The sequence below is a fragment of the Gymnodraco acuticeps genome, unplaced genomic scaffold, assembly GCF_902827175.1.
Source record: "Gymnodraco acuticeps unplaced genomic scaffold, fGymAcu1.1, whole genome shotgun sequence".
NCBI classification, from domain to species: Eukaryota; Metazoa; Chordata; class Actinopteri; order Perciformes; family Bathydraconidae; genus Gymnodraco; species Gymnodraco acuticeps.
In genome coordinates this window covers 58,652-80,624 of record NW_022991410.1, presented here as the reverse complement: position 1 = coordinate 80,624, position 21,973 = coordinate 58,652, and the positions used below count along the sequence as shown (strand labels likewise).

General features: G+C 42.3%; 1 protein-coding gene across 2 annotated transcripts; it reads left to right on the top strand.

Moving 5' to 3' along the window:
- The first annotated feature begins 10,134 nt into the window (after positions 1-10,134).
- Positions 10,135-20,322, top strand: enpp4 (ectonucleotide pyrophosphatase/phosphodiesterase 4). 2 transcript variants are annotated; one of them, XM_034195776.1, is made up of 8 exons: positions 10,135-10,264; positions 12,518-12,755; positions 13,369-13,662; positions 13,787-13,891; positions 14,543-14,741; positions 16,175-16,348; positions 16,636-16,905; positions 19,434-20,322. In XM_034195776.1, the coding sequence occupies exons 2-8, from the start codon at positions 12,519-12,521 to the stop codon at positions 19,532-19,534; spliced, it is 1,380 nt and encodes a 459-aa protein (XP_034051667.1). In that variant the 5' UTR covers positions 10,135-10,264; position 12,518; the 3' UTR covers positions 19,535-20,322. The 2 variants fall into 2 exon arrangements, with proteins under 2 accessions (XP_034051667.1, XP_034051668.1); XM_034195777.1 differs by lacking the exon at positions 19,434-20,322 and adding an exon at positions 17,055-19,079.
- Positions 20,323-21,973: the final 1,651 nt, after the last annotated feature.

Sequence of the window (21,973 nt, the reverse complement as noted above, 5' to 3'; positions counted from 1 at the left end):
TATAACCTGTGGTGGACCATCCTGGATTGGAGCCTGTGTGCCTGAATGTGTTCTTCCTGCAGAATGCATTTAATATTTACAGAGCTGAACATGGTGGACTACAGTTGAGGCAAATAGAGCAGTGAGTGGTTTGTTTGTTTTGACTGAAAGTGTAAAACGAATGCTAATATTGTTCATGGAAATAAATACTGGTGTATATGGCTTTATGCAATCTTTCATTGTACATGTACTATTATTACACAGCAATGGCATAACACACCCATGTGTACGACAAAAAAAGTCCACACACAACCTTATGCTTTTGAAATCAGAATATTCTTTACCCATCCAAACATGAATAATCACGACACATTTGATATCAACTCGGAACTTTATTGTCAAAATGAACGGTTCTTTGAACCCATAAAAAAAAAACGAAATGTACTTGTATTTTGTATAAATTACACTAAATATTTTTTTTAATGATTTCAGGCGTCACAGGTATCTAGCCTACAGAAGCTTTGTGAGCTGGTGCTGGGGCTTCCTTGGACGCAGGATCAGAGTGGTGATTCCGGTCTGCGTTGTCCTCAAGGAGGCAGGAGTTTCCTGATCCGCAAAATGTCGATGTTGGGTTCAGACAGCAGCCAAATTGAACCGTGTAGCATACCCGGCGATGACCTCGTCCCTGTCAGGTCGCTCATAATGGTGCAGGGTCCACAAAGACTTGGTCGAAGATGAGGTCCATCAAGTTGGCCACGTAGCCTGTGCAATGTTAAAAAAAAAGCACAACAAAAAATGTGGTTTAGATTAGTATATGCATGTAAAAAACTGAAAGTTCTTTCTAATTTTATATTTGTAAATAGTTGTATAATAAATATTTTAAACACTTACGGAATGTGGGGTCAGTCTTTACTGGTTTTGCTCTGCATTCTCCCTTCCTGGCCTTTGGGAACTGCAGTTTATACAGAGGGTTTCCAGGGGATGTAGTGGCTTGTGCACGCTCAGCGTTTTCATTGTAGTGCAGGGCTGCCAGGTACAGTCTTTCATTTCCGCCATGAGAAAAAAAAATGTAAATAATAGCAAAGGATGTACAAATTGTCACTAATTAGTAAGTATGTGAGGTGCTGGCCTGTAAAGAAGAAAACATAGTTGGAACAAAATCATCTCAATTTAGTATTCAGGATGAGAAAATACTATTTGGATAAATATCGTCTGAAATCCCAAAAGATGGGGCTTAAAACTCTCTATTTAGCAAAGCTCTTTGCTTAGCCTTTTCCAATCTGAGTTAGTTTTGAACCGTAACGTGCATGCTGTGTTTCTGACTCAATACAGATGATATGTTGGAGAGGGGCTGAGCTCAGTAGACTGACTGTAATGAGTGCTAGCCACTAATTAGCCTGTTGCTAGGTAAGGCCTTGTCAACAACAACAGACCAACGGGGCTTTAGCTCCGTTTTACTCGTGGTGTGTGTCCCCTCGCATACATACACACAGTGTTGTATCCTCACACACCCCCATTTATATTCATGTGCGTAAACAAGTAAACACACAAAAGCTTTTACATATAACGCTGCAAAAAACGGCATGTCTCATTAGCGTAGCGTAGCTTAGCTTACAGATCTGATCGTTCTTAGAGACTACAATCACAAAAGCTTTTACATATAACGCTGCAAAAAACGGCATGTCTCATTAGCGTAGCGTAGCTTAGCTTACAGATCGATGATATCTGATCGTTCTTACAGACTACAATCACAAAAGCTTTTACATATAACGCTGCAAAAAACGGCACTTACCTACAGAAGATTACGTTTGTTATTATAACTTACTCAATATGATTTTAGAGGACACAAAATACTAATAAATAGGAGAATAAATACTTGTGTTATCGGCTAGGGTGTGGCTTTACAGCCTTCACACAGATGGCCATTACGGCAGTATGTCTGAACATGTTAGCAAATGCCTGATAATTAAAATAAAAGACAAAGCAAAGACTGCGGAGCGTACAATATAAAATGTTACAAAAACATATAAACACCTAACCGATTACTATTTGGGTTTGAGGCGACATTGATACGGCAAAGCTACATGCTACATACTACAAGCTAGAGATAGCTTTATCAGGAAAAACACCGCTAAATAAAAACTTACAGCTTCAAAATTGGATGTGTCCTCACTGGCCTGCTCCCGGATGGTTGGTATTGATCCCGGCAATGCACGTGGCCGTGGCTCATTCCCCTGATAGGTGGAGAGTTGACCAATAAGCAGAGCACGTCTCTTTGTGACGTAGGAAAGTGTTGAAATCTGGATCCGTTTTTTTCAGATCCGTTTCAGCCACTTTTTTAGAGATTTGGCGAAGGAGGAAAATAGAGAGGGTTGTGTTTTCTGACACTTGGTGAGTTCCCTGGAACACCGGGGACACATATTCATGTATAAAAGACGTCCAAAGGTGCATTTTGCATGATAGGTCCCCTTTAAGCTCACTCCATGGCGGAGATATTCCCGCGAGAGTGCGGAAAACTTTAATTAATTAATTAATTAAAAATGTGAAATTTTACCAATATACTCACGGACCACTAGGGGGCGCTCACGGACCACCAGTGGTCCGCGGACCACACTTTGAGAAGCACTGCGATGACAAATGAGCGCGGGTGATGATGTCAGAGCATCGTCCTATGTGCCGGGGCATGCCCCGGACAGTCCGGCCCAATTTAACCCCTCCTTGGTCACCTTCGAGCAGTGGCGAGCCGTGACTTTTCTACCTAGGCCCTCTGACCTCACCCCCCTCTTCCCTCGAAAAAAAAAAGAAAACGTTTTTACGTCACAGCCTATAGTATACTTCAGCGGAATATCAAAACAGCGGCCCGGGGTGCAAAACGCATCAATGACAGCGACCCTCTACCACACAGAACAACACCATTTATATAAACACCTATCATGACAGGGCACCCACAGCCAAGTAACAATTACAAATGAATTAAGTCGGCACGGCGGCCCACATTGAAAATCACTTTGACTTACCTTTGATGATCAAATCACCTAAACACAAAGTCCATCCTCCTGTCTTTTTGGATGAAGAACTTGATGGCGTCGTCATGCAGCTGATCCTTTGCTTTTAAAGCAATCAGCAATTCCTTCTCGATCGAAATTCAGGCCAAGTCTGACAGTCGGACTTGCCCAGTCGTGGACCTCGAGTAGCTTTTTATGCGCTTCAGCGCAGAGAAGGACCTCTCCACAGAGGCAGTGGACACAGGTATTGTCAGGATGATGCATCATGAGAGGGTGTACACCTGTTTCATGCTTTCACTCAGTCCTTTTTTGAGGAGAAACTGATGAATGTCGGCTGGGCTTTTCCCCAAAATGTCAGACATGCCGTACATCACAGCGAGTTCCGTGTGCAGTCGAGGCTGGTCGAAATATCCGCCATAGCTCTCCATCAAACTGTTCAAGGCAGCAGTTGGGAAATAGTTACAGTAATGCCCGAACTGTTGCGGGTCCAGAAGGGCCAGGAATTCCAGCTTTTTGTGGTCACTGAAGCGGTTGGAAATCTGGGTTAGCAGGCTGTCAATTACGCTGCAGTGGAGCTCCCTGTACCGTGCACGAACGTCTCCTTGAGCTCCACGGCCGCGCGGAGGACCAACCAAAGCCTGGGTTTCATCGTAGACGCTGTCAAAGTTCCCCTTTTCCTGTTCAATTTGTCGCTGTAGCTGATCCACTCTGGCCAGGCAGAACTGCATATCAAAACCTTTGTTCTGAAGTATTTCAAAAACAACATCTGAGTAGGAGAAGATAGCGTGGAAGGTTTTCAACCAAAAGCTGAAATCGAAGCTGGTAAGGAGGGTGATGTATCCATCAGAGCAATGAACAGTTTCGTCATCAAACTCTGTGTGATGGTCTACGATGTGCTCGAACACCTACTGTACGAGAGTAATGCTTAGTTTAGAAAAAACAACTTATAGACCTCCAGTAAACACTAAGATTAGCTTTTCATTTAATGTAATACTAGCATAGTTCTTTACCTTCATGTTTTTATGAGTGGGTAGTTTCCAACACTAAATCATTTATTTATTATTGTTAATATTTCCATTACGTTCATTGTTATTATTATCTTACCTCTCTCAATTCCCTGGTCTTCTCTGCCACTGTGCACACCAAGCGAGAATGAAAGCACCAGCGAGTAGGATCTGCCCGTGGAAGCCTATGCTGGCAAATATCATCCAGTAGCTTGGTGCGCTTTGCTGAGCGGCTGAAAAAGGTGGCCAAGCCAGAGAGGTGGGAGAAGAAGACCTTACACTCTCTTATCTTGGAAGCTCCCTTTGACAAGACGAGATTTAAGATGTGAGCATAGCAGTGAATGAAAAGGGCCTGTGGAATTGTTTCCTTAACTTTCGCTTGCACCCCATTCAATCCAGAGGCCATAACAGCTGCTCCATCGTAGCACTGCGCGACCACTTTGTCAATACAGCCACTCTCCCTCAGGAACTCCAGCAGCCGTGTAGTTATGGCCTCTGCTCGTTTGTCCTCTGTCACATCTTCGTACTTGAAGAAACGCTCTTTTATCCCATCGTCAGTGACATATCGAAGCACATATGACATCTGCGCCACGTTGCTAATGTCTGTCGTTTCATCCAACATGACCGCAACAAAAGGTGCCTTCCTCAGCTCCTCTTTCATGCTATCCGTCATTACACTAGCGACAGCGCTGATCAGGTCATTCTGAATCCTTGAAGATGTGCCGGTAAATACTGTTGATGTGGCGAGGTGTGTGTGCAGGTCGCTGTCATATTCTGCCACTAAATCCAGCAACTCTATGTAATTCCCCTTGTTTGATGAAGTTACACTCTCATCGTGACCTCGGAACGGCAACTCCTGCTTGCCCAAGTACACCACACAATTTATCAGGCGTTTCAAAATTCCTCGGTTCCTCTTCACCTTTTCATTATGAAGGATGACACCCCGGCGTTGTTGCTCATCCAGCTGGAGCTCTATCCTGGTGTCCCCAAATGTTTTAAGCCGAATAGTAGCTCTGAGGTGACCTGAAGCATTCTGATGGCGATGTGCTGATTTGGATAAACTTCCTAAATCAGAATATCCATCTCTGGCCCATGACCCACTGTCCGCACCAAAAAGCAAGCAATCCCAGCAGTACAGCTTTTGTTCCCTGGTTGATCCGGTCATCCAGTTGTATCTGGCGTAATTGCCGATATTAAAATGCCTCTCGAACCGTTTGGTTTTTTGAACCAAATTAAGCTGTGGTGTTGGTCGCCCTTTGGTAATTAACTCCAATTTATCCGTGTAACTCATTCTTGAAAAAGACTCGGTTAGTAGTTTCGCAACGATGTCATCACTATCACTAACGTGAGCCATCGTGAATGAACGTATGCTAATTCCGCCTAGCTTGACCCGTTGATATATCACATGCATAAACTTGGCAGCGCAGCGGGCGGAACTTGTCATAAAGTCCGCGATAATAAAGCCCTCCCATTTAGAGGGAAGATATGATTGGTCAATTGTTCTGTCACTTGACATTACTCTCTCGTTGTTTTACTATAGCGGGCCCTCTGTGAATCGCATAGAGGGCCAGACGAGCTTTTTTCATGTAACCCTTCACATTCAAACAGAAACTGAACAGGCAGATTCGAAGGATTTATTTCTTTGGAATTTTTATTTTAAATACAATTAAATCAAGTTTTTTCGGTAAAAATATAACAAAAATAATATTTAAGGGCGACTGTGGCTGCGAGGGAGTGCGGTCGTCTTTCAACCAGAAGGTTGTGGGTTCGATCCCAGCCCGTGCAGCCAACATGTCGATGTATCCTTGGGCAAGATACTTAACCCTGAGTTGCTCCCGATGGCATGGCCAACGGTGTGTGAATGTGTGTGAATGTTAGGTCCTAGAGTAACATACACTGCTCTGTATGAATGGGTGTGAATGGGTGAACGACATGTAGTATGTAAAGCGCTTTGAGGGGTCTTAAAGACTGGATAAAGCGCTATATAAGTACAGTCCATTTACCATTTACCATTTAAAAAATATATATTTAAAAAAAATAATATATTTTTTAAATGTTGTTTTTTAGAATATCTTAGGCCCTCACAGAGGGCCTAGAGGGCCCTGACGGCTCGCCACTGCCTTCGAGTGACAGGTCTGTACAGTGACTGCTAATCTTAGCTTTATGTCTCTCTGCTAGCTGCTAGCAGCTCCGTTAGCACTGTTTCTCCAGGATACTACAGGGGCTCTGCCTTCTAAGCTTATCCAGAGAACACAACTTGAACTCGGCCGTGTTTGTTGTGTGAGCCTTGTGGAGTATTGTGCAAATTACCGGACGGCTCTGCGGTTAAAACAGACCGTCCACAAATGTTGTATCTTCGGTAAGTCAAATTCGAGTACTTTATTCATATGTTTCTGGTGTTTCTATTCAGCTATTGTTAATTAATGTTTAGACGTGGGTTAGCATTTGAGCGAGTGGAAGCTACATCTGTGCTAACGATGATAATCGTAACATCCAAGTTAAAATGCATTAGATAAGTGTTACACATTAAAGTGGAATATATTAAACATATATTGTAGGGCCATACAAAACATGTCTGTGTGTTGCTTAAAATACCAAACAGTTCACCCATTGTAGCCATGCCTCATACTGCTCATACTCTTTTGCAGCCTTGTTAGAGAAATGCGGATTTTGGGTCCTTAGCTTGAAAAAAAAGAAAAGAAGAGGCGGAGCTAATGCCTGATCAGAATTCTACCGGAGATAAAGTTAAATTCTGCTGTGATAAAACCAAAACGCCATCCTGTTCTAAACCACATCAAAGATTATTTCTGAAACAGTACGGAGCTCAAATAAAATGCTTTTTCTCTTGCGGGTTTATCACAAGGTGAGTTCCTTTTTTTAGTTCCTGCTTTTTAAACACGTGCTCTCCAGTACAGGTTAGCTCTGAGTGTTAGCGAGGCTTGCTAATGTAAACAAAGACGAGATTACGTCCAAAACACGTCAGGCATTGTTTCTGATAGCAATTTTCTGTGGGAACAAACGGCTTTTCTGTGAGATTGGTAAAAATAAGGTCATAGGTAGAAGTTAGATATTTAGTTTGTTAGTAAGGTAACTTTATACATTTGCTAAGCTCGACTATGTAGACAAGCTAACGTCAAAGTAGTGTTCTTTTCATTAGTTTTTTCCTGTATTTATTTATTTATTCATATTGTTATTTATGCCTTTATTTATATATTTATTTATACAAATGTCATGCTCACGCACAGTGACGTCACGAGCTACCCACAATGCAACACGCGCCATATATATATATATATATATATATATATATATACGCCATTTTCCTGGAGGTGCAAATATCCTGGAAGTGCAAATATAAACAGCTAGCTAACGTAGCAAGACAGAGCCCACTAGGTTTTTTTTCTGAATTAACGACCGAAGAAATCGCTGCGTGTCTTCGGATTACATCTCTGGACTTGAGGGGTGTGCTCTAGGTCGTTACCAGCGTACACTAGAGCTGTGTGGGTTTTCGGATTGCCCTTACAGACTGCCTGCAGATGTATGGAAAAAAGACAGTGGCCTTCGTCGATGTTGGCTGCATCTACGTCTATCTTCTGGAAACACCAGGTGAATACCCCACTTGTCACAATAATATTATCATGCCAATGCATATATGTGGTATTTTAGAGTTGACTAGATATTGATTAAGGCAATAGACTATGATATTCAGTACAGGAAGCTTAGCAACACCTAGACGGTGTACGGCTGCTTGCACCTCGCGTAAAACGGCGGATACCGGAAGTACGGTGTCGCCCTCGGCCCAATACCCGTATGTGTGTGTGAAAGAATAGACAAGCAATAAACACACGGACCCATTGTGTTTTTGCCCAAGCGGCAAACTCTGGGGAACAGCCGGGAAGCCAATACGGAAGTGCCACACACTGCAGTTCATACATGTGCCGCTAGGGACTGGCTGCAGAAAGGAGCAATTTCCATAGACCCCCATGTTAAAATGCCCGATTTTACAGCAGAAAAAAACATGTTTCTACCCATGGATGCAATAAATATTATTATCGATATAGTTAGATTCCACCTTCATGATTATGAATCTGTGAGTGAATTGTTTTCTAACACGACCCTTTTATTTATATTAGGTCTTAACGTTTTTGCATAAATTAGGGCGTGGTCACGTTGATGGGCACGTACATGCCTCACTGTCAGCTAACAGCAACTTGTCCACTCTGCTAGGCTACAAACATAGAGGCTACAACGTTAGTTAGTCATAGTACTGTACTTGACCCTTTAGCCGTGTTCGTGGTGATTGTGCCTTTTAGGGAATATTGTTACAAATACCAGACAATTAAAATGTCGTGCTGTGCGCTTGAATGTACTAACAGAACTTCCAAGAAGTCTAAAATGATAATATTATACATGTTAACCCCGTTCGCAGGTGTTTGTGTGCTTGGTAGCTTAGCTTGTTACTTATTAGCCAGCTAAGGACGTAACCCTTTATGCATACATATACATTTTAGTTTATGATTCAGCCTTGGGTAAGACTTTTATAGTCTATGGCTATGACGCCCATAATGCTAAACGGGAGCAAATGTTAATAGGGGACCCAATTATCCCAGTGGTGGCCGCCGGAGCTAACGGAGCCGCAGGGGGCTAGCTCCAGCCGGCGTCCCGGAGCTAGCCCACTGCGGCTCCGTTAGGTCCGGGCGGTGGAGTCCGTCTTTTCTCAACGTGTGAATGACAAGCATTAAGAATAACAAAATATAGCTAATTCTCTTGCAGATTGTCTCATTTGATTATGAATGTAACGTTTATATAGGGGAACTACACTGTTAGCAGTAACTTGGTATGCATGTATTTCATGTTAGCTTAGCTTCTTAGCCTGAGCTAGCTCTGTTTACTTCCAGTTCGGAGGCAGCAGGTCCCGCCTCGGCTCCGCCTCTTTGCCCTTATTTGGAGCAGGCGGGAGTTGAACTCTGACGTCACAGTCGAGCCGTTAGTGGCCGACTCCGCCCACTAAGGGCTTCACGGCAACTCTGCAGAATCCTATGGGTGACGTCACGGACACTACGTCCATTTATATATACAGTCTATGGTTTTGCCATTACAAGCAATGCAGCAGTGTATTGCTAATGCGAGTATATTGTGTATGTCTGGTTATGCATTTCTAATTTAGGTACTTTCGGTAATTGTACTAATAACTACAGGCTATTATAATCCTACTTCAACTTTTATAACTTTTAAAGATTTAAAAGTACAACAGCCTCTAATTTATGGGGGTTATTCCCTATCTTTATTCAAGAGCGTGGTATTTAAATTTGAGAGCTACTTTATGTATTTATTTCCCTCAAACCCTGTCCTCGCACTCAAATAGTGCCTGCTTGCACTTAGATGTGCTCTGCTTGTGCTCAAACTGTACGCTTGCACTCAGATATATTGCTGTTTACAGATTTGTTCTGCTCTCAGATTTATTCTGTGCGCGCTCGAAACTTTTGTGCAACAATCCTGTCAAAATCCCTCAACCAATAGGAGGCCAAGTGTCCTTGCGGGTGCGTTCGCTTGATTTATTACAGCGTCCCGTAAGGGCGGTTACTCTTTGGTTTATAAACTCCCGCCCTCCACGGCTTTATAACATAGCATGTACTTCACTTCGCTGTACAACTTTTTTTGAGGACAAGGTTTGAGGACAGGGTTTGAGGGAAATAAATACATAAAGTATGCTCTCAAATTTAAATACCACGCTCTTGAATAAAGATAGGGAATAACCTCCATACTAACTGTCCATGCAACCACATCCTGCGTACATCCAACAACATGATTTAGCAGATCGCTCAATCATGTCCCGCCCCCGATTCTGATCGCTGATTCGCTGCTTTAACTGTCAATCTTGTTCAAGCGTCCGTTAACGGTTACGTCAAGCTGGCAACGACAAGAGCAAAGGTATGCAGTTAGTACTTCAAAACAAAAGCCTTGCATTTTTTTAATAGATTAAATCCAAATATATTTATACATAAATGGGTTTAAATTGCTCATAAAATACCAATTAAGTTACCATGTATATATAAATTGTAACTATAAATGAGAAATAGTCATTATTTTACAAGGCGTTTTAGGGAAGAATTTATTTTGAAATGTGTTGTTGTGACATGGTGGAAATACTTTTTAGCTAACAGTTAGCATGTATTTTTGGGGAAGTCCAGTAATGTTGCTGCCAAAATAGATCCGAAAGGAAAAGTTATTCAACCATACTGTGTGGAGGACAAGAGCCCGTACATCCTGTGACAGGTAAGACTATTAAACACGCTGCTATCTTTTTTGTGTGTGTAGCCTACGATGTTAAAATGCTAACGTATGTAAATATGGATATTTACATTATATGATGCGATACCAGAGGCTAACCATGTCTTTGCAAATAATACAATTTACATTCTGTATTCAATTCACTATTCTTTTCTCACCTGTACATTTTCTCAAGTATTTATTATTATTATTATAAGGGGTATTTCTTCTGTACTTTTTTATCAACAAAGGGGACTTCCTGGTTGTCGTTATTTGCAGTGTTGGAAATGTAAATGTATTCAAGTATTAAACTCAAGCACAATGTTGAGGTACTTGTACTTAACCTGAGTATTCTTAGTTTAAGCTACCCTGTACTTTTACTCCACTACATTTAAGAAGCCAATATTGTACTTTTTACTCCACTTAATTAATTTGACAGCTTTTTGTAACTAGTCACTTTTTAGCTTCAGAAAATTAGCTAACTTAATTATTAAATACACTTTGACATATATGTATAGGTTAAGATATCCAACACATAAATAATGATAATAATAACTCAATATATGTCGTTCTTAAATGGGCCATTATGCATAAGGAGTACTTTGACTTTGAATGCAGGAATTTTACTTAAGAAACAAATATGAGTATTTCTTCCACCTTTAGTTAGCAGAAGAATGTGTGACGCATAGTATTTCTTTCAAATAAGGTGTGTCTCTCATTTACCAACATATGAGCTGACTCCTCTACTTGTCAAATGCATTGAGGCGACTAATTAAGTTAGTAAAAAACTCAAAATAGGGACAATGCTCATTAATTAACACGAGTGCATCGTCTAAATGTGCCAGATTTAGCCATAGACGCTCATTTCCATCTGCAGGTTGTTGGCATTAAAAGAAAACATACAATAGCATATAAGCAAAGAAAAACACATGTGAAGTGCACAGTTTAAAGCCCCTTTTTAAAACATGCAACAGACCAAAGTCTCAAATGTGCTTAATCAAATAGAGAGACTATCAGAGTCAATCTCTCTCTCTCTTGGAGTCAATCACATTTTTTTGCATTTGCTCTAATTTCATGGAGCTTTGATCTGAAAGGGTGATTACTTAACTCCCTGAATTCACAAAGTAGATAAGAAAATTAGGTTGATCTTGTACAAGAAGCGTGGCAGAGGTTGTTTCCACTCCATTTTGAAAAACACTCAGACAACGGAAACTAGCAACACTGCATTTTTCTATGAAGCCCATAAAACACACATCCTCCTCCTCACACACTCAACGACGAGCACCTGTCTTAACCAGTAACTCCTCTACACACATATGACCTATTTTGGACTATAGTAAACAACTCACTTCCACAACACATCGTGAAGTAGGGTATATGCCAACAATCAGGTATTAGTAAACCGTAGCCACTTATATCTACATCTGTGTGCTGCTTTACCCTGAAAGCAAGATCCAGTGAGTCCTTGAAGACAGTTGAGCGATGTGAAGTGCACTTTCCACATCTTGTATTTCTTGACCGAGCACATTCAGTTACAGATCTTAATGGTGACCTATTACGCATTTGGCAGCATGGCTTCATTACATTACATTTAGCTGACGCTTTTATCCAAAGCGACTTACAATAAGTACATTCCACCAGGAAGACACAACCTTGAAGAAAACAGAATCATAAAGTACATCAGGTTTCATAGAGCCAAACATTTCAAGTGCTACTCAACTGGCTTTAGATAAGCCAGTCCTTTATTAGTATATAAGTGCTTTGTTAATAGTTCTATCGCTCAAAGTGGAGTCGAAAGAGATGAGTTTTCAGTCTGCGCCGGAAGATGTGTAAGCTATCTGCCGTCCTGATGTCAATGGGGAGCTCATTCCACCATCTTGGAGCCAGGATAGCAAACCCACGTGTTTTCGCCGATGGGAACTTGGGTCCCCCTCGCAGCGAGGGCGCAACGAGTCGTTTGGCTGATGCAGAGCGTAGTGCACGCGCTGGGGTGTACGGTTTAACCATGTCCTGGATGTAGGAAGGGCCAGATCCATTCACAGCATGGTACGCAAGCATGGAAGGTGACAAGGAACAGGATTTCCACTTATGTCACATCCCAATTCCATTACAGATTTGAAAACAAATGCCTTTCCCATGTGTTCATTTTTGAACTGCATCCAAACAGGATGACATCCCACTTTCTGCTAGAAACCTTCACACGAATCGTCAACACGCCATGTCTAGTTGAAATAACTATTTTCTCGTACTTCTTTTCAGGATGTTACTAAAAATGCTTCTGGGCGTCCTGTGCTGTGTCGGAGCCTTCGCCACAGAGAACATCGCGGAGCAGCTGAGTCCTCCTCAGCTGCTGCTGGTGTCTTTCGATGGTTTCAGAGCGGACTACCTGCGGAGGTTCCCCATGCCCAACCTGAAGCTCCTGTACAGCCAAGGGATCCTGGTGGAGCAGCTCACCAACGTCTTCATCACCAAGACCTTCCCCAATCACTACAGCCTGGTAACCCCGCTGCTGTTGTGCTTTTTGTGTCGTGAACATTTTCTGTCAGAGAGTGTGATAAAGATGCACTTTCATATGTGCTTTTTATCAATCAAGTAAACATTTAAACCAATTATAAGAAAGACTTTAATATCAAATAGCATAACAGTTGTCTCACTGGTCCCCGGCTTGAGCTTCAACCTCAGGATCCATGTATTTCTGATCCTCTCCAGAATGGAAGGAGTCATCACATACAGAGCATCAACTAGTTCCTGAGCAGTGTCCTTCACATGCTGATATCCAAGAGAGGGAGTTACACAGTCACAAGATGGAGGAATAGAAAGCAGTATTCAATGTTTACTTCAGATTATCTCCACGTCAGAAATGAGCATGCTTGATGTCTCTCTCCATAGAGGCTGAATCATCATGTTAATCACAGAGCTATCATCTGCCTCAAACAGTCCTGATGCTCTTCTAGGTAATCACACATCCTGTCATGTTCACAGCTGCAGTTGATACCTTTGTTATCATGTGGACTCTGACATTGGAGGAGGACATTCAGTATTTTCCCAACAACAGTGAATTATAGGATCATAACAAAAGCAATAGTAATGGTCTTTGTTTTCCTCTCCAGGTGACAGGGCTGTACGCTGAGTCTCACGGTATCCTGGCCAGTAACATGTACGACCCCGTCAGCCACGAGCACTTCCACATCAACAACGACTCCAACCCCATGTGGTGGAACGAGGCTCGGCCCCTCTGGATCTCAGCACTGGACTCCGGATACAAGACGGCGGCCATGATGTGGCCCGGCTCCGACGTGACTATTGGAAACCGCACAGCGACACACTTCCTTCCCTACAACCCTCAAGTGACGTTCAAGCAACGAGTGGGGAACGTGACAAAGTGGATGTTAGGGGACAAAAAGGTAGGAACGTTTTTGTTTATCAAACTCGCTGATTAGTGTAATTTATAACATTTTCAATGTGTGTCGTCTAGAAGGGTTATTATCCATGGTCTGACTTGCTTTACCTTAAACCAAATTCCCTCAGGAGAAAGGAGTGATGTTTGCAGCGCTCTACTGGGAAGAACCGGACCGCTCGGGTCACATCTTCGGCCCTGACAACGACACCGCCATGAGCCAAGCCCTGAAGGAGGTACAGTCATTGGGACACACTCAATATTTCAAAGAAGCTCACTTGATTCTGACACAAAAGGTTCCTGAAATCTTATGAGATCTATTGAACCAGAGAAGCTTGATGGATGCAGCAGGTGATGTAACATATAGTGATGAAGATACCACAAAATATGGAAATGCATTGTAAAAAATGACCTTACAGTGACTCGGCACACTTGAGTGTTAATCAGATCTCCTTTCACTTCAGATTAGCTGGATGGAAACATGTATTGATTGATTGTTATTCCACAGGCGATAAGACTGTTAAACACCTGCACTTTTGATAGAGCATCCATAACATTCATCTGTTAGCAACTTACAAATGATGTATCTAATATATCATATTCCATTTACTTGTATATAGACTCTTCTTGCACTATTTCTATTTGTATTTACTTGCACTATTTATCTGTTTAATTGTGTTGCACTGTTGGAGGAGCCTGTGATTTAAGTTTTTCCCTGTGCTATATACGAATGACAATAAAAGCCTTGAATCTTTATGTGCGATCAGGTTGACGATCAATGACCTTACAGTGACACTTGAGTGTGAATCAGATTGGCCCAGATCTTCTTTCACTTCAGATTATCCGGATGGAGACAGTCATTGACGTGTCTTTGTGTGTGCGATCAGGTTGACGACAACATTGGCCTGCTGATTTCTGAGCTGAAGACAACCGGGCTCTGGGATCGCGTCAACATCCTGATAACCAGTGACCACGGCATGACGCAGTGCTCGGCCCAGCGCCTCATACAGCTGGACAACTGCCTCCACCCCGACAACTACACACTGGTGGACCTCTCTCCTGTCACAGCCATCATCCCACTGAAAGGTAGCCAAGTTCACGTCTGCTATATATATATTAGGGCTGTCAAACGATTACAATTTTAATCAGATTAATCACAGTTTAAAAATGTATTAATCAGATTAATCACCATTCGAACTATGTCCAAAATATGCCATTTATTTATGTATATTGTTGTGGGAATGGAAAGATGAATGAAAGAAGGCGGATATATCCATTTAACACACAGTATCTATGTTTATTATAAGATTGTTCTGTGTGTCAAAATGAAGGATAACCCACACACCTATCAATCATCAAACCGTGGGGTCTTAATTCATTACGTGTTGATTTCTATCAACGGGGGAGTACTTCAGGAAAGTCGACAGAGGGCGGCTAGTGGAGTACTTCGTGACCACATAGTGTGAACGTTGTGATCAGCTGTTTTAGCGCAGTTCTCCAGTGAAGGGGGGGAGTCTCCCTCCGCAGCCGGTTGGCGTAGTTTTGGCACAGTTCCGTTGTACAGACCGACGTTAACAGCAGCCCTGTCTGTGCACACGGAGACCGACTCTGTCGTCCGGTGATCTAACCGCCTTCTGGAAAAGCTTCACAAGTACGTCGGTACGCAAATGCGCTTTGTGACACAAGTGACGGTACGCATTTCAGATTACGCACATAACCTGCGTACCAGTTAGTGCACCCCTGTACTACAGCAAAAGTATTCTCCGTCGGGACTTCCTGCAACAACACCACGCCGTTATCAAAGATGTTCTATTGAGAAGACGATCACTACGTGACAAAAGTTTTCAAAACCGTGGCTGCTGAAATCAATCTGACTAACTGCTGTCTGTGCAATTTACTCCGCGAGTTGGCAGACTTTATTTTGCTTCCTTTAACATCATTTTTCAAGGTTTAAGTCATTTCTTGGTATGGGTGTAGCCTACCCCAGCCATACCCTGGCGCTGCCACTGGTGGCACGTATGGGGCGGGCCATTCTGCACATGCGTTAAATGCGTTAAATATTTTAACGCAATTAATTCAAAAAATTAATTGCCGCCGTTAACGCGATAATTTTGACAGCACTAATATATATATATACAAATGTATTTATTAGGATAAACCCCTTGAGATGCACCATCTGGTTTTCAAGGGGGTCCCAACAAAAGCAACGTCTTACAGACAGACATGAACAAAATAACAGAAAGCAAAGCATGACAAACAAGGACAAACCACGTACCGTCTGTTAAGTAAAAAGCACGAAGTAATACATCCAATCATTACAATTTGATAGACAGTCGTCTCTAATAGATCAGTTTCATCAATAACAAGAGCAGAGCAGCTGAACGTGAGATGATAATGCTTAAACATACCCAATGATGCAAGAGATCTGATAGTAGCAGGTTTAAACATGAACGCTCTTCTGACAAATGTTATTCTAGAGATATTTGCTCACACTAATTCCCTTTCTCTGTGCTTTGCAGATCCAGAGGCCGTCTTCAAACTGCTGGATAAGTGCCACGAACACATGAAAGCTTATAAGAAACCCGACATCCCTGATAGGCTGCACTACAGGAACAATGACCGCGTCCAGCCAATCATATTGATCGCTGACGAGGGCTGGACCATAGTGCTGCGAGGCGACGAGCTACCAAGATGTATGTCTCTTTAATTGTTTGCTTTGAAAGGCGGGGCAAGTTTATCTATATAGCCCATGTTGACACAAGGAAACTAACGGACATTTAAAGACAGTTGTTAAAAAGCCAAGAGAATACATATGGAACAAGTAGACAGGTATATAGATTCTTCCTCACACACACTGTCAAACATACATAAAACAATACCATTTACAATGCTATATGAAGTGAAAACTAAAATGGTCATCCCATTTTGAACCCTGCTTCTCCATGTTTAGTTTCTCTAACTCTCTTTCCTTTTCCCTTAGTGGGCGATCACGGCTACGACAACTCCCTACCCAGCATGCACCCCTTCATGGCCGCGTCGGGCCCCAGCTTCCGGCAGGGTTATCGAATCAGCAGCTTACAAAGCGTGGACATTTACCCGCTGATGTGCAAACTGCTGTCGCTGCCGCCGCAGCCCAATAACGGCACGATGACCCGCGCTCGCTGCCTATTGGCTGCTGAGAGCTGCTGGGATGTCCCATTGGTCATCGGCCTGGTGGTGGGAGTCCTGCTGATGCTCACTGCTATCACTGGTAAGTCTGTAAAGTAACCACTATTTAGACTTATTCCTATAAATATGTATAAAACAAAAAACACCTTGAATTTCAGGGGGGCTCCGTTGGCGGGGCGCACTGTCAAGTAACTTTAATCTAAGCTGTTCTTCCTTGCCTCCGTCCGACAGTTTCAATATGTCGTCTTCCTCACGCAAAAAGGCGTCTGCTGCACCGGATCCAAAAGCTAATAGTGCTAGCCCGGCTAAAGGTGCTGAGGCAGAGCCGCTAGCGCATCACAAGGTGATGAGGCCGCCATTCTACAGGCCATTCAATCTCTCAGAGAAGACCTGCTGAAGGAAATTGATGACAACGCCGAGATGCAGTCTAAAGAATTACGACGTGAAATAAGCCAACTGAGGGACGAGCTGAGATCCGCCATTGACCGCGTCAGCAGCCGCACCAAGGCTTTGGAGGACCGGGTCGAGAGCCTGGATACTGCCGCTAATGATCACTCGGACCTCATTACCACTCGAACGAGACGTGCAGCAGCTAAAAAAGGACATAAATCTTCTCTGACAGGAGTGAGGACCTGGAGGCGCGGTCTAGGAGGGGCAACCTCCTAGACCGCGCCGGGAGGCAGGGAAGAACCCAACAGACTTTGTAGCTAAACTACTCCAGGAAACGCTGGGCTTAGAAAAAGAGCCACTACTAGACAGATCCCATCGCACCCTACGGGAACGGCCCCAGGAGGACCAGCCACCCCGCGCCTTTGTGGTGAGATTTCACTATTACCGGGAGAAGGAAGCGATCCTCCGCAAGGCAGCCACGGCCACAGATCTGACAACGTCGCACGGAGACAGGATCAGAGTTTTCCCCGACTACACCCAAGCAGTCGCAAAGCAGAGAGCTGCCTTCAGGGATGCGAAAGGCATGCTCAGAGGCTGTGATGGTGTCAAGTACGGAGTAGAAACCACTTAGTAGAAAATATCACTCGAACAACCCTGTAGTCAATAGCTCTCTTAGGATATGGTCACAGTTCAGGAGGCATTTTGGATATAGCAAATCGCAATCCGGCTTTCAAACCAGCCCTGATAGACTCTGCTTTCCACCTGTGGTCCCGGAAGGAACTTAAGTGTGTTGCTGATCTGTTCTACGAAGGGGTATTCACATCCTTTGAACATTTAGTCAAAGAATATGACATCCCAAGGAATCATTATTTTAGATATTTACAAATTCACGATTTTGCAAGAAAACAATTTCCCTCCTTCCCGGCCGCCCCACCTGATGGATGGATGGAAGACTGCCTTGGCCTCAAACCTTGTCAGGGAGGCTATATCTTAAAGCTATAGAATATTATTCAAGACATCTCTAGCCCCTCCCTTAACCACCTTAGGGGTGCCTGGGAATAAGAAATGGGCATAGAACTAACCGATGAGACCTGGCGGTCTGCGACTGACATACATAAATCCTCCGTCTGTGTGAGGCATGGAGTACTTCAATTTAAAGTGTTCCATCGATTACATCTGTGCAGGAGCAGGCTTGCCAGGCTGTACCCTAATGTCGATCCCACATGCCAGAGGTGTCATGGTGCTACCCTATTGCACATGTTTTTCTCCTGTCAGTCCATTGCCCCATTTTGGTCTTCTATATCTGAAACGTTTTCATTGATGTATGGCCAGAACATACCACCAAATCCCATAATAGCTGTGTTTGGAGTAGCCCCTGAGGGGGTCTCCCTCTCTAATTGCCAGTCACACTCACTTGCGTTTGCAACCCTTCTTGCCTGCCGTCTAATCCTCCTCAAATGGAAAGACCGGACTCCACCATCTCACGCCCACTGGGTGAGGGATGTGATGGCACATTTGCAGTTGGAGGAGCTGAGGTATCGTAGCCAGGGACGTGTTAACAAATACTACAAGCTCTGGCAGCCTTTCCTTGACTATTTTAACAAACTCCCCTGTGCCAGTCTGACTGCATGAAGCAGTCGACCTTCCCTTTTAATTTACTGTTTATTTTATTGGATTGCATTATTTATTTTATTTTAAGTGCATCTCTGTGGGTGTGTATGAATATGTGTATGTTTTTGCAATGACATTTTTATTTGTGGTACGAATGTAATTCAATTCAATTGTATAATTACACATCTGCATTTTCATGTGCCCTGTTCTGTTTTGATATAAGTGAAAATCAATAAAGAAAGGTGGAATAATAAAGTTGTCATATTTTATAGAATGATCAAGTTCTTACAAGATTCAAGGCTTTTATTGTCATGTCCACATAGCTGCATAGCTTAGGTCACAGCAATACAACTGATCAAAACAGTTTTTACTAGTCACCAAATTTCCCAGAAATAATAATCTCCAGCTCCACATCATTTTTTATTTTTCTTTCACTGCAATATACTCATAGCAATTTATCTTCTCTGCTTTGAGCTCATTATCTGAATCAGACACTAATCCAGAAGGTCAAAATGGAGGTTTAAAATAGGTGCAAATGGGATATTGTTAATGAAATCAACTTGTCTGTGAATCTGTCTGACTTTACTAACGGGTCTCCTTCCTCTTCAGTTCTCTTCAGGTACCTGAGCTCCCGTCGCCCTCCAGGCTCTCGTCCCTTCCAGAGGCTTCAGGTGGACGACGATGACGACGACGACCCCATGTTGGAGTAACCGGACATCTGTCATGTTCCCGCTTTTAGAGGTACTTTACAGAACATGTTGCACTTTACGCCCTGTGTGTGTTGTCCATGTGCCCGTACACACACACACACACACACACACACACACACACACACACACACACACACACACACACACACACACACACACACACACACACACACACACACAGTAGAAAGCCTGCTGGTTTAAAAACAGCTGTAGGAAATGCTACTGTTGTCATTGAACGTCCATAATGTTACATATACTTGAACATGTGGCAAAAAGCCCACACACACACACACACACACACACACACACACACACACACACACACACACACACACAGTAGAAAGCCTGCTGGTTTAAAAACAGCTGTAGGAAATGCTACTGTTGTCATTGAACGTCCATAATGTTACATATACTTGAACATGTGGCAAAAAGCCCACACACACACACACACACACACACACACACACACACACACACACACACACACACACAGTAGAAAGCCTGCTGGTTTAAAAACAGCTGTAGGAAATGCTACTGTTGTCATTGAACGTCCATAATGTTACATAGACTTAAACATGTGGCAAAAAGCCCACACACACACACACACACACACACACACACACACACACACACACACACACACACAGTAGAAAGCCTGCTGATTTAAAAACAGCTGTAGGAAATGCTACTGTTGTCATTGAATGTCCATAATGTTACATATACTTGAACATGTGGCAAAAAGCCCACACACACACACACACACACACACACACACACACACACACACAGTAGAAAGCCTGCTGATTTAAAAACAGCTGTAGGAAATGCTACTGTTGTCACTGAACATCCATAATGTTACATATACTTGAACATGTGGCAAAAATCCCACACACACACACACACACACACACACACACACACACATACACACACACAGTAGAAAGCCTGCTGATTTAAAAACAGCTGTAGGAAATGCTACTGTTGTCACTGAACGTCCATAATGTTACATATACTTGAACATGTGGCAAAAAGCCCGTTTTGTTGTGATGTGTAATTTATTTAGCTGAAATATTGAGGATTTGTTCTGGTAATGGCCAGTGAGATTAATCACTTCATTTTGGAAAATGTAAAGGATTGAAGAGGTTTATTTTATATTTTTCTGGGGTGTGTTTTATTTTTGTTGTTGGTATGTGTAATGTTGCGTTCTGCCAGCAGGGGGGGCCAGTCGCTCATGTGAGATGTAAACTGTGCATCACTGATATCACTTTTTCTTGAAGACTGAATGTTTTCTGCTAGTTTCAGTTATTTTTGAATGTCTCTCTGCGTGCACTGTTACTGTTTTGGTTTATTTGTTACACTGAATCTGGAAGAAATCTTAATATCACTAAAATGTTACTTTTGTCAATACTTGCATGCTTCAAAACTGAACATTTTCATCTGAAATGACTGAAATATAGTGTATTCGGTAACAAATGCTAGTTAGAGGGGGATTTCAATGCAAATGATTCACTAGATATCAATACAACAGGTATACAAATGATACCAAAGACTATCCTTTTATTAAGATGCACAATGAATGCTTCAAGGGGGATAGATATATTGATCTTAAAAAGGGATTTCTGCCATAAATGGTTATTATAAGAATAAGGTCCTTCGTTAACATGAACACATTTGAGTTTTTGTAATTGATTGATTTAAAGCCTCATTTCGAGCCTTCAACAGCAAAGGGATGGTCGTTTCATGGCATTTATTATCAATACCTACAAAAATATCCATACTCTCATACTTTAGTGCAGTGCCACTCGCATGCTTCCAACCTTTTATCCATTAAGTCTGCAACTCACGGTCATTTTCTTCATTCACACATCCATAATATCTAGAAACATTTGTAAAACTGTGATAAAATGTCCATTTCAGTTTCTCAAAGTCCACATTTTTGTCTTTTAATGCCTTGTTTGGTTCATAAAACCCAAATAAAATCAATTTATAATGTGAGAAATGCAAAAAATCTCCATATCTGAGACACTGAAACAGCATTTCCTGCCATTTTAGCATGAAAATGAATTTAAAAGTGAATTGATTATCAATTATTTGTTTTCTATTTGTTAATTAATGGATATCTTGCAGCTCTAATGTATCTCTAAATATACTGTTTGTATAAAACGCTCATGAATATTTAACAATATGCGGGTAAGTATGCCTTTTTCTGCGGGAATAAGTGGAAGACATCCAGATTTATTATATTTATTTTGTGTTTTTAAATGCTTCATGTAAGCTGCTTTTTGCACTCTTTACCCGTGTTCACTTTAGTTTGTTTTAAAAATGGCACTATGCGAATGTAAAAAGGATTCCTGTTGCTTAATGACATTTAAAATAAATAATGCTGGTTGGATTTCAGACTTTTTATGTATATGTTTTAACCCTCCTATTGTCTTCGTG